Source organism: Oncorhynchus keta, chromosome 36 (genome assembly GCF_023373465.1).
Source record: "Oncorhynchus keta strain PuntledgeMale-10-30-2019 chromosome 36, Oket_V2, whole genome shotgun sequence".
Lineage (NCBI taxonomy): Eukaryota > Metazoa > Chordata > Actinopteri > Salmoniformes > Salmonidae > Oncorhynchus > Oncorhynchus keta.
The window spans coordinates 10,970,831-10,983,170 of NC_068456.1; the positions used below are offsets into that span (position 1 = coordinate 10,970,831).

Genomic DNA, 12,340 nt, shown 5'->3' on the forward strand with positions numbered 1-12,340 from the left:
AGTGTCCAAAACATCTTTCAAGCTGTCAGGCATTCCCTTGGCAGCAAGAGCCTCTCAGTGGATGCTGCAGTGTACCCAGCTATGTCTCACTGTCATGGCTTTTGTGCCATCAGTACAGATACCAACACATCTTCACCGCCTAAGTCCATTTGATGTCACAAAGCTGTCCAGTACTTTAAAAATATCCTCTCCTGTTATCCTGGTTTGCAGAAGAGGATGTCTTCCTTAATTGACCCCCCATAAAGGTAACGGACATATACCAGGAGCTGTGCCAGGCCCGCCACGTCTGTTGACTCATCCAGCTGTAACGCATAGAATTCACGGGCTTGTAAGTATGCGAAGTAGTAATTGTTTCAAAACATCTCGTACCATGTCACTGATGCGTGGTGAAACAGTGCAGATGTAGTACTGCTTGTAGTAGCAGTACTACCAGTACAGCTGGTATGCGTCTCTATGGATGGGGGGCTTACTTTTATTAACAATTTATCCATTTTCGAGGAAACGGAATGAGCAGCATCTATTTTTGGCTACATACATTTTTGGGCGGCCGTTAGTGGAATTCCCGTGAGAGAGTAATGGTTAATGTGATTTAATGTTAAGTGTTTGACTAACATACCGTAACTAGTTGCTGAAGTGTCAGACAAAGGCAAAACACCCTGCATAATGAAGGATTGGGCCACCCTAATGTGTCGCAGTATCTTCACCGGCTGTTTAAAAGTATCGCCACTCTGCAGAGACACGAACCCATCTGAAACGGAGTTCATGCACATATGATCCCAAATCGTGGTTTAGGAGATCCACCATTCCCAACCAGAGACTTAATGGGCTGGAGGACTCCCACAAAAAGAAACTGCTTTTTCTCTGTCTCAAATTTCTGTTTCAACTTAGGCCACCGAGAGACAATGTGTCCTTTCTCACGGCAATGAATGACAAACTGGTGGATATGAAAAACCTGTTTTCTGCCGATCCTTATCTTTGGCCACTGTAGAAAAGGACTGAAACCTCCTCACTAGCAGGTGACTTATCTGGATAGCTTTTTGTGTAGGAATTACAACTGGGTGCTTTGTTTGAAGGTAGTTTTATGTGTCAACACAAACTCATCTGCAAAAACTTCAGCTTTCTCGAGATATCCTTGTGCTCATAAATGTGGCTTGCAACCCTTTCATGAAGTGTTGTGTTTCATAATTTACAGAACTGTTGTCTGTATACCTCTGGGACCTACTCTTAAGCCCAAAGGATAGCAGCATTAACAGTATCATCATCTGAACTCTTGTCAAGCGATAAAGTGGCGTACACTTTGAGCCTTTCCCCCAAGGACACTTTGGAAGAGTCGTGACCAAATATCTCGGTGTAGTAGTCTGCTCAAATAGAGTAAAATATACATCCACCTCCTTTTTGTTAAAAGGCGGTACCAGCCGGCTGTTCTGACCAAGATCAAACTCTGTTGAGGGTGCCAGATGCCTGACTGGATTCAGAGTGCTTCCAGGTCCATCTCTCTTAATCGAATGACATGTTCAGGTTCTTGATGTTTGGCTGCACGCTCGTCTTGTCTTTCCCTGTGCTCAAACTCTAATTTCTGTTGTTCCAACTCAGCCTTTAGTTCTAACTCTCACAGCTGTACGTTTTACAGGACTCACCCCACTACCCCTAACGCCCTTTTCATTAGCCTCTCTGTCCGAGAGGAATTCCTCCTCCACCAAAACAGTACACAACTCTTTGACTACTGCTTTTGGATCGCCAGATGCCACTTTGACGTCATAATGCTTTGCAATGATGAGCAGATTCGCCTTTGTACATGTATCTAGCATCTCCCATGTAGGATATTCTACATTCTTCCAACTTAAAGTCCATGGCTTTTTTTTAAAATGATCCTGTGTGTGTATATATGCAACGTTCAAAATGATTCCACCAATCTTATAACCCCTCAGGGTGTACTGAATTTTGAACATAAATATCTGGGCACAGCAGAGCTTCAAAGTAGTTGATTAGAGCCACTACCATACTCATGAGAAACAAGATCCCGGACGAGCCCCCATTTTGTTACGTTCCCATACGACAAACTCCGTGTCGCACACAACAAAGGGAAATAACTAAGAAAAAAATCGCTGACAAACAAAACTTAAACAGGTGGGTTTTAGGAGGGGTTCTCAAAGACACTCATGGGGCTGTCCCAGAAAGTTGACTAGCAACAAGTCTGGGTCCTAAAAGACACCCAACACGAATGCCATCTAAATTTGCCCAAGAAAAGGCAAATCAAAATAAAAACCTAAACCAACTTAGGGAGCTAAAAGCAAGTGGAGCAAACCGAAAGGGAGAACTCTCAGAAGAAGAGTTAAACTGTGGTCAATCACTTCCAACATCTCTCATGCCCACTCTCTCTCGAAACCTGTAAAACACAGACACAGGACCGGATTTAATGCAGGGGTTTACCGAGGCTGAAGCCCCTGGGCCCAGATCCGTGGGGGGCCCAAAGAGGCAGCAAAAAAAGTAAATATTTCTTTATTTTAAAACACATACTGTATATATTAGATATGTAGTATATATTTGTACTTGTAATTTTTGCTGCAACCATCAACCACAGGAGGATTCAGGAGCCTGCTCTCAATGAGTGTAGACAGCCTGCTGCCTCTGCTAATTACATTTACATTTTACATTACATTTAAGTCATTTAGCAGACGCTCTTATCCAGAGCGACTTACAAATTGGTGCATTCACCTTATGACATCCAGTGGAACAGCCACTTTACAATAGTGCATCTAAATCTTTTAAGGGGGGGGGGGTGAGAAGGATTACTTTATCCTATCCTAGGTATTCCATAAAGAGGTGGGGTTTCAGGTGTCTCCGGAAGGTGGTGATTGACTCCGCTGTCCTGGCGTCGTGAGGGAGTGTGTTCCACCATTGGGGAGCCAGAGCAGCGAACAGTTTTGACTGGGCTGAGCGGGAACTGTACTTCCTCAGTGGTAGGGAGGCGAGCAGGCCAGAGGTGGATGAACGCAGTGCCCTTGTTTGGGTGTAGGGCCTGATCAGAGCCTGGAGGTACTGAGGTGCCGTTCCCCTCACAGCTCCGTAGGCAAGCACCATGGTCTTGTAGCGGATGCGAGCTTCAACTGGAAGCCAGTGGAGAGAGCGGAGGAGCGGGGTGACGTGAGAGAACTTGGGAAGGTTGAACACCAGACGGGCTGCGGCATTCTAATTGTCAGATAGGGGAGGTAGAGGGCCCATGTAGGTAACTGCTTAATGCAAAAACAACTGCATAATCAATAAATCTAACTGTTCAATTGTGTTAGTCAGGGGCTGGGCACGAGGCAAAAACATCAAGTTAAAAAAAAAAAATATCCAACCACACGAGTTCGCTCTCAATCTTGAAAATACACCAGAGCATAATTTTGCCACAGAGGATCAATTGTTTCTAAAAAAGATAAGTGGATTAAATTTGATCAAACTTATACAGGTAACTGCCAAAATAAAGGAAGCGCCAACAAAGTGTCTTAAAAGGGCTTTGGGCCACCACAAGCTGCCAGAACAGCTTCAATGCGCCTTGGCATAGGTTCTACAAGTGGACTTAACCATGCCAGGACAATGCACACCACACACCATAACACAGACTTTGTATCCTTAATTTACTCAAGGGTTTCCTTTTATTTTGCCAGTTACCGGTTGCCTATGTTCGGGAAGGCCGCAATTTGGGCAGCATGTGTGCCAGTTATATATGTTGTGGCCATAAACATATAACCCATAGAAGGGTTTTGGAACCTCTAACCCTGGCAATTTGACTGTTTAACTCATGGGTACACTAGCAATGGCTGACTTGAATGAGAATTGCCATCTATGGATTATATTTATACTGTGTGGTTAGTTGTGGCTGTCTCTTTGCCTTTTGCAAATTACAGACAGACAGACAGACAGACAGACAGACAGACAGACAGACAGACAGACAGACAGACAGACAGACAGACAGAGTGTTGGGCACAACCCCTCTGTGCCTGGAGATATACAACATTATTGTCAGTCACATGCAGAGTTTCCAGGAAGAGGTGGTTGCTGATTGTCTGCAGGCCATGTCTGACACTCTCGCTCACCCTCTCTCTCTTTCCCGTCTATCAGCAGCATCAGTGAATGAGGCGGTCTCACATTGTGCACATGCATTTTCACACACAAACCCTTTATAACATTGAGTCACTCATGATGAGCGGATTAGCATTGGATCTCTATCCGGCTGGTCATCTTGCATTCAATTATGTCATCCTATGTAGGTTAGTGTTTTCAGTACATTGCAGGGGAGGTTTGAGCTGGGGTTATGCTTGTGACCGAATGGGAGGTTTTCTGAATATTTCAGAAGCTGAATCCATTCACCAGTCCCATGAGTGGCAGGATTGGGTAATGTTGGAGACATGGTAGAGGGCTCAGAATAGAGACAGCTGTGCGTTGGCAAAAAGTGAAAATCTATACCAGATTATTAATGCAAGTGAACAAACTAATCTAAATTTAGTTCACTTTATTGTTCAGTGAGGATTCATATAGACTAATACATATCATCTATTCATATACATATGAACTGTCTGTGTTCTCCCTCAGTGTCCGTCCAGGAGAGTCTGGAGAGAAAGTTTGGGAAGCATGGGGGAGCAATCCCAGTGGTCCCTACCTCTGAGTTCCAGGCCAGGATCGCTGTGAGTACAACCCTTTTGTGCTTCATAGGAAAATAACTCTTGTCTTTACACCTGTTCACCTAATGTGAACTCCATTGAACGCATTAACCTTGTATGGGACACCAGTAAACAATGCAACCTGATCCTGATGACAGACTATCCCCTGAGGGGATTTATCCTGGGAAAACCCGCTCCCTCCCTGATGCCACAGTCAAACAGACTCCTTTAGGACAGACTTGTAAAATCGTATACGTCCTCTGCTTGCTGTTTTCCCCAGCCACCGTTTTGTCCATTAGTCTCAAAGATTCAAACACATTACCTTAGTGTTGATAAATGAGGCGCACTGAATGACAGACTGGAGATAAATGCTTTGGTCCTGCAATTTCATTATAACCAAGTTGAGAGAGATTTCAAAGTTGAGCTGCGTTTCTCTGGAGATGAGTAATGGTTTAGTTTAGTAGGCTGTGCGCTCTGAGCCTTATTTTCATTGTATTATCTTTTGTTTGGTTCCAGGGCGCTTCAGAGAAGGACATTGTGCACTCAGGACTGGCCTACACCATGGAGAGGTCTGCCAGGGTAAGAGGCTGATTGCTTAAACATGGTTATCTGTGCTAAACTATTCCTCACAGGTCCAGAGGTTTTGTTGAAAGGAAATGCTGTCTTAATCCAACTTGATGTCCTGAGGCATCTTATTTGGGGTAAGGAAGTCTTGAAAGTTGAAGGCATCAAGTTCCATTTTCTGTTTTATACATCTCATTACTCAAACAGCACTAAGCAGTGAAAAGGCAATTTTCCCAATGCCAGCTCATAAAAGGAATCCCTCTTGAATATGCGTACACACACACACACACACACACACACACACACACACACACACACACACACACCCTCTCACTGGTTTGCTGTGCGTGCGAGCAGAGCCTATGGGTAACTGGAGAAGCCAGGGCTTTGTTAGTCTCATTCGTTAAGCCCCAGCTCTGACGCTAGAGAGAGCATGAGGATTCAGGCCATGACCTGCTCCTAATCACACGGACCACCCTCTACCATTAACACACCATATATCCAACGAACACTGATGACTTTAATGTCACGTCTGACTGAGGATACAGTAACTGCATAATACAGGGTTTCCTGTACCTCATCCCAGGAAATGTAATACTCTGTGCAGACATACTGCCTGACAGTCTGCTGGTTTATTACTTTGTTATATTTCCCTGGGGGTTATTTCTATACAATTGCACACAGATGCTTTATTATCCTGTGGAAATGGATCACTCCATTGAAAATGGAACAATAGAGGTGTATTGCTGTATGTAACAAATGGCGAAGGGAGAGGCAAGTAATGAGTACTTGGAAGGGACAGGGAGATTTTATATATTTGAGTTGATGTTCTTTGTTTTCTGTTCCCCTTTTTAGCAAATCATGCGCACAGCTAACAAGTACAACCTGGGCCTCGACCTGAGGACGGCAGCGTACGTCAACGCCATCGAGAAGGTCTTCAAGGTGTACAACGAGGCTGGTCTTACCTTCACATAGGTGGCACCTCCACAGCCTCTGTCCATCCGAGCAGACCCAGGGCCCCGCCTCTCCCAGCCTTTATCTTTATATAACGTTCACGCGTTTACATTTTACACATGACCGTTAGCTTTACTCTTTGCATATGTATTTCAAGCAAATCAATACACATTCTTTTGCATTCTCATATTATCAAGAGACCACATGTTCTAGCTTGCTTTGAATCCGCTGTTATGAAACTACTGTGCCTATGGTAATTTTTTTTGCCTGTAGTCATTCCATCGATTGAATTGCTGTTACTATATTATTATGCCAGGTAACACCAAAAACTCTGGTCTGAAGCTTTTACGGGCTAGTTATTTTCTGAATTAGTGCTGTGCTTGTTCAGTGTCTGTTACGGACATACTGTTACTTCACTGACAGAGTTGAAGAAGTTGGTTAACAGAATCTAGAGCAGGGACACACGTAAAGCCTTAATTTCTCCTGTGTTGAAGTGGAGTAGGTTAATCATTTTTATCTGTACCAGAATGTTTTTTCTATTTAAGGTCAGTCCACTTACAGTATAAAGCAGTGTCTACACTTCTCTGTTGACATGACACTAAAAGGATCAATTCCAGAAGATTGTTCTTTGTTGTTACTGGTGTTCGCTTGGGCAGCCACAGTTTGAGTGTCTTTCTCTGCGTTTTTGCCTTTGTTTAATTCTTTGTCTCGCCTCAGAACTTGATCAAGGTCGGTGTGGGTTTTTGTGCTGAATCCTTAGGGCTAATGGAAGGGGAGAATATGTGGGAACAACATTTTTCTTTATATCAGCCTTTGACTGCTTCAGGATTCTATGTAACATCATTTGTATAGCCTTTTCATTGACGAATTCATTAAACTACAAAACGATTGATTGTGTTGATTCAAACCAAACTGTGATTCCCTGTGGGGTATGTAAAAGATTTTTCCATGGAAGCAAATTCTGTTTATTTTGTATATCAACAGCTAGTTATTGGCTGCATAATCCCCACTGTACCTATTTCATCCAACACTACAACCTCTACGGGATGGGTGTTGTTAACGTGCGCTAATGTGACTATAATGACGTAAGTAACAGCCAACTTTCCAGGACATAGACTTGTCTTATATGGGCAGAAAGTTGAAATCCTTGTTAATCTTACTGAAGTGTCTAATTTACTGTAGCTATTGCAGTGAAAAATGCCATGCTATTGTTTGAGAGTGCACAATAAACGCTTATCTCGGCAACTCGTTTGATACATTCACCTCTGAAGGTAAAATAATGTACTTACATTCAGTAATCTTGCTCTGATTTTGTCATCCTGAGGATCCCAGAGATAAAATGTAGCATAGTATTGTTTGATTAAAAATCTATTTTTATATTAAAATGTAGGAACTGCGTTCTACAGTTTGAACCCCTGCTGTCTCAGTTTGAAACTTTGCACATACACTGCTGCTATCTGTTGGCCAAAATCTAAATTGATCATAAACTCCTGTGTGATTTTTAATGGCCTTTCTCTTGCTTTTCAAAGATGGAAAAAAAATGTCTAAACGCATGTTTTGTTTGTATTATCTTTTACCAGATCAAATTCGTTCTCCGACATTAATTTCACATTTCCAAACTTCAAATGGTATCAAGAATATGTATATCCTTGCTTCAGGTCCTGAGCTACAGTCCGTTAGATTTGCGTATGTCAAATGGGTCAGTTCCTTGCTCAGACAGGCATTTGAGGCGGCAGGTAGCCTAGTGGTTAGAGCATTGGGCCAGTAAACGAAATGTTTCCAGATCGATTCCCCGAGCTGACAAGGTAAAAATATGTCGTTCTGCCCCTGAACAAGTTAACCCACTGTTCCCCAGTAAGCCATCATTGTAAATAAGAGTTTGTTCTTAACTGACTTGCCAAGTGAAATAAAGGTAATAAAAAAATGAAATGTAAAAACTTAAAAAATAAATAAACGTTTTACTTACTTTTAAAATATAATACAAAACATTAACATTACACAATGCATTGTGACAGTATTGGGTTGTCAATAAAATAATATTCTTCATAAGCAATAACCATAGGTATGTCAGATTGATTATCAGGTCCTGAGTTAGATTTTGGTATGTCATTTTAGTCCAACATTTTTTGAAAAGGGTCTGATCCTTGCTCACCTGAGCATTCAACAGACTTTTGGGATAAACATTTTTATTTACTTTTCAAATATAATACAAAACATTAACATTACACAATGCATTGTGACAGTATTGAGTTGTCATAATATTCTTCATAGGCTATATCCAGAGGTATGTCAGTTTGATTGATCTGTTACCAGAATAGGCTCATCCCTAGCTCCAGTTCCTCTTATGTCAAATTCAGATCTGAGACATGCATAGACGATGTGTATATCAGAGAAATGCCCCTGGGGAGCAGGGACATCATTGAGATTGCTAGTGAGGAAAATACACACAGGCGAGAGAGGGATAGGACCAGTAAGATTACATTGAGAAAAATAAACTGCTTCAGTCTGACTCAGAAAAAAGAGACTTCCCAAATGATCGCACTTGGTCTGCGTTGCTGTTGTCCTTCTATTTGCCATCTTTCTCGCCAGATATCTCTCCTGCAATGTCTCCCAGTAGGTCGTTCAGGTCTGAGGGATAGGCAGAATTGATTAGAATTAATAGTTCGAAATTATACAGATGTTATTTATTCTGGTCTCTAAGCAGCAGCAACACAAAAATACAGCAGCAAAGGTTCTATCAGACTTTTTTTCAGGCACACCAGAATAGAATACATTAAGTTTCTACTTCATAATAGTATGTAATTTGTACTTCACTGTACTATGTAGGGCATTCAACTATAACCACATTAACTTTACCTTGGTCACCTCCTCCGCTACTTGACTCTTTCTCATCCTTGCCAGATAAGAAACTTCCAAAGCCTCCTTCCTCTTTGCCCTTGTTGCCATCCATTAATCCTCCAATACCGCCGATACCTCCACTGATATCCTTGCTGGGCTCCTTCTTCTTTGAATCATCTCCTCCAACCGTGGGCTTCACCTTCTCTTTACCACTGCTTCCCCCGCTGGGATCCTTCTTAGAGTCAAACATAGTCTTCACCTTGACTTTGGCAGCTTTAGCTGCAAAACATCACCAAATGCACTGTTTAGAAAACTAACCAGAAACATATGACGCATGGAACTAAAATGAGACTGTGTTATATTTGCCCCTACCAAGTTTTAAAGTTACAAACTGTGTGATATCATACTTGAAGATTTCAGAGAAAGCAACTGTGTACGACATAAAAAGCAACATATGTGTTTTATTGATTTGGTGCCATGTGCCAAATTCCTGATTACCGTCTATGGGTGTAGTTGTGCATAATGAACTGACAGCATCGTCCAACAACATTCCGAGCCAACACTTCTTAGGCCTACATGTTGTAAACGCCTAGGTGATTACACCGTCACGTAATTAGTTCCATGGATAGCAAAATTGAGCATAAGTAGCATAAGTGGCTTAGTTTACAACACAATCCTAAAAAACAGGTGCAATATATTGCATTTGCATGTGTCATCGTGTGCTGTGTTTTGGTTAATCAGCACACATTGATGTCAATGCCCTGAGGTACCGTACCAGTTACAGTCAAATCTTAAATGATTTCTCATCTAATTAGAGTAAATGAGAAGCTGAAAAGCGAGGCTCGGATTGTTTTAAAGCATGCTGACCTTTACAAAATCAAATTGTATTTGTCACATGCTTCGGAAACAACAGGTGTAACTTAGACTAACTACTTATGGGTTATTTTCCAACAATGCAAAGTTAAAGATAAATAAAAATAGAAAGTGACACGACAAATAAATACACAGTGAATAACAATAACGATTAAAATAACATGGCTATAAACATGGAGTACCAGGACCGAGTCGATGTGCAGGAGTACGAGGTAATTGAGGTAGCTACAGTATGTACATACTGTACAAACCATACAAACCATTAGGAACACCTTCATAATATTGAGTTGCACACCCTTTTGCCCTCAGCAGACTCTAAAAGGTGTTGAAAGTGTTGCACAGGGATGCTGGCCCATGTTGACTCCAATGCCTCCCACAGTTGTGTCAAGTTGGCTGGATGTCCTTTGGGTAGTGGACCATTCTTAATACACACGGGAAACTGTTGAGCATGAAAACCCCAGCAGCCTGGGTGTTCATGACACACTCAAACCAGTGCACCTGGCTACCATACCCCGTTCAAAGGCACATAAATATTTTGCCTTGTTCATTCACCCGCTGAATGGCACACATACACAATCCATGTCGCAATTTTTAAAAAATAATAATTTTCTAACCTGTCTCTTGCCTTTCATCTAACACTGATTGAAGTGGATTTAACAAGTGACATCAATAAGGGATTATAACTTTCACCTGGATTCCCCTGGTGAGTCTATGTCATGGAAAGAACAGGTGTTGGTAATGTTTTGTACACTCAGCGTATATAGGTCGGGGTAACAAAGAGGCTTGAGGAGTGATGGTTTTAAAAGACAAGGCCAGATCATTATTTACAGCTGAAAGAGGACTTCCACTGAGCTGCTTCAAAGAGAGTTACTGCTTTTTATACACCTATCTGAGCACACAGGACAAGGCAGTGGGAAAACAACACACAAAAACAAGGCAGGTCTGTCCAAGTAGCAACCGCCCTCAAATGCGACATTTTGTATGACAGAGCCACAACAACAAGAAAGCATATTTCTGCCTTTAATCATTTGCAGCTGCTGCAAGCCTCACTCCAGCTAATGCAAGGTATGACAGTGAAACTGCACAAAACAACCATACAGAACAGAAGTAAAACAAAGTCACCCACTTCTTCCCCTCCTCACCCAACCTCATCTGCTCCCCCCTTTACCCCCATCTCCCCCTCAGGACTCACCTGCCGTATCCACTGCCTGGTCGACATATTTGTCCGCTGAGTTGCCCAAAATGCCTTTGAGGAAAGACATGTCTCTGAACAGTAGTCAGTAGTGTCCCTAGAGCAGGTTGTGTCGTGAGAGAATTTCAAAGTAGTGTGTGGGGGCAAAGGTGGTCATGGAGTCTTATAGAGTTTGGCACTTTCTGTCCCTGATCCTATGCCTCTCAGGGCTCTGCTGATTGGCCAGAGAGGTCAGGGTGTATCTCAGGATGGTAGGGAGGTGGGCTGGCTAGACTGGTTACACTGGTTTGAGGATCGGATTCTGAATAGGTGATGTACTGTATTTACCTAGTTACCTACATACTGTATGTAAATATACAGTGGGGAGAACAAGTATTTGATACACTGCCGATTTTGCAGGTTTTCCTACTTACAAAGCATGTTAGAGCTCTGTAATTTTTATCATAGGTACACTTCAACTGTGAGAGACGGAATCTAAAACAAAAATCCAGAAAATCACATTGTATGATTTTTAAGTAATTCATTTGCATTTTATTGCATGACATAAGTATTTGATCACCTACCAACCAGTAAGAATTCCGGCTCTCACAGACCTGTTAGTTTTTCTTTAAGAAGCCCTCCTGTTCTCCACTCATTACCTGTATTAACTGCACCTGTTTGAACTCATTACCTGTATAAAAGACACCTGTCCACACACTCAATCAAACAGACTCCAACCTCTCCACAATGTCCAAGACCAGAGAGCTGTGTAAGAAAAGAAAATTGTAGACCTGCACAAGGCTGGAATGGGCTACAGGACAATAGGCAAGCAGCTTGGTGAGAAGGCAACAACTGTTGGCGCAATTATTAGAAAATGGAAGAAGTTCAAGATGATGGTCAATCACCCTCGGTCTGGGCCTCCATGCAAGATCTCACCTTGTGGGGAATCAATGATCATGAGGAAGGTGAGGGATCAGCCCAGAACTACACGGCAGGACCTGGTCAATGACCTGAAGAGAGCTGGGACCACAGTCTCAAAGAAAACCATTAGTAACACACTACGCCGTCATGGATTAAAATCCTGCAGCGCACGCAAGGTCCTCCTGCTCAAGCCAGCGCATGTCCAGGCCCGTCTGAAGTTTGCCAATGACCATCTGGATGATCCAGAGGAGGAATGGGAGAAGGTCATGTGGTCTGATGAGACAAACATAGAGCTTTTTGGTCTAAACTCCACTCGCCGTGTTTGGAGGAAGAAGAAGGATGAGTACAACCCCAAGAACACCATTCCAACCGTGAA

At 42.5% G+C, this 12,340-nt stretch overlaps 2 protein-coding genes across 2 annotated transcripts in view; one reads left to right on the forward strand and one right to left on the reverse strand.

The window, feature by feature from the left end:
* LOC118369616 (glutamate dehydrogenase, mitochondrial-like) overlaps positions 1-7,406 on the forward strand; it is a 36,916-nt gene extending 29,510 nt beyond the window's left edge. Inside the window, exons 11-13 of the mRNA XM_035754127.2 lie at positions 4,576-4,667; positions 5,160-5,222; positions 6,063-7,406. Coding sequence (XP_035610020.1) covers positions 4,576-4,667; positions 5,160-5,222; positions 6,063-6,182 — 275 coding nt within the window. The 3' untranslated portion in view covers positions 6,183-7,406. The remainder of the gene's footprint in view (positions 1-4,575; positions 4,668-5,159; positions 5,223-6,062) is intronic.
* Positions 7,407-8,099: 693 nt separating this feature from the next.
* On the reverse strand, positions 8,100-11,246 carry LOC118369617 (uncharacterized). The gene is made up of 3 exons (XM_035754128.2): positions 11,065-11,246; positions 9,018-9,278; positions 8,100-8,789 (listed from the first exon to the last, which is right to left on the reverse strand). The coding sequence occupies exons 1-3, from the start codon at positions 11,132-11,134 to the stop codon at positions 8,728-8,730; spliced, it is 393 nt and encodes a 130-aa protein (XP_035610021.1). The 5' UTR covers positions 11,135-11,246; the 3' UTR covers positions 8,100-8,727.
* Between the last annotated feature and the right edge of the window lie 1,094 nt (positions 11,247-12,340).

Coding starts and splice junctions, on each gene's coding strand:
- LOC118369617 (XM_035754128.2), bottom strand. CDS start 11,134: ATGTCTTTCCTCAAAGGCATTTTGGGCAACTCAGCGGACAAATATGTC. Junction 9,279..11,064: donor CCAGGCAGTGGATACGGCAG/GTGAGTCCTGAG, acceptor GATGTTTTGCAG/CTAAAGCTGCCAAAGTCAAG. Junction 8,790..9,017: donor TAGCGGAGGAGGTGACCAAG/GTAAAGTTAATG, acceptor CCTATCCCTCAG/ACCTGAACGACCTACTGGGA.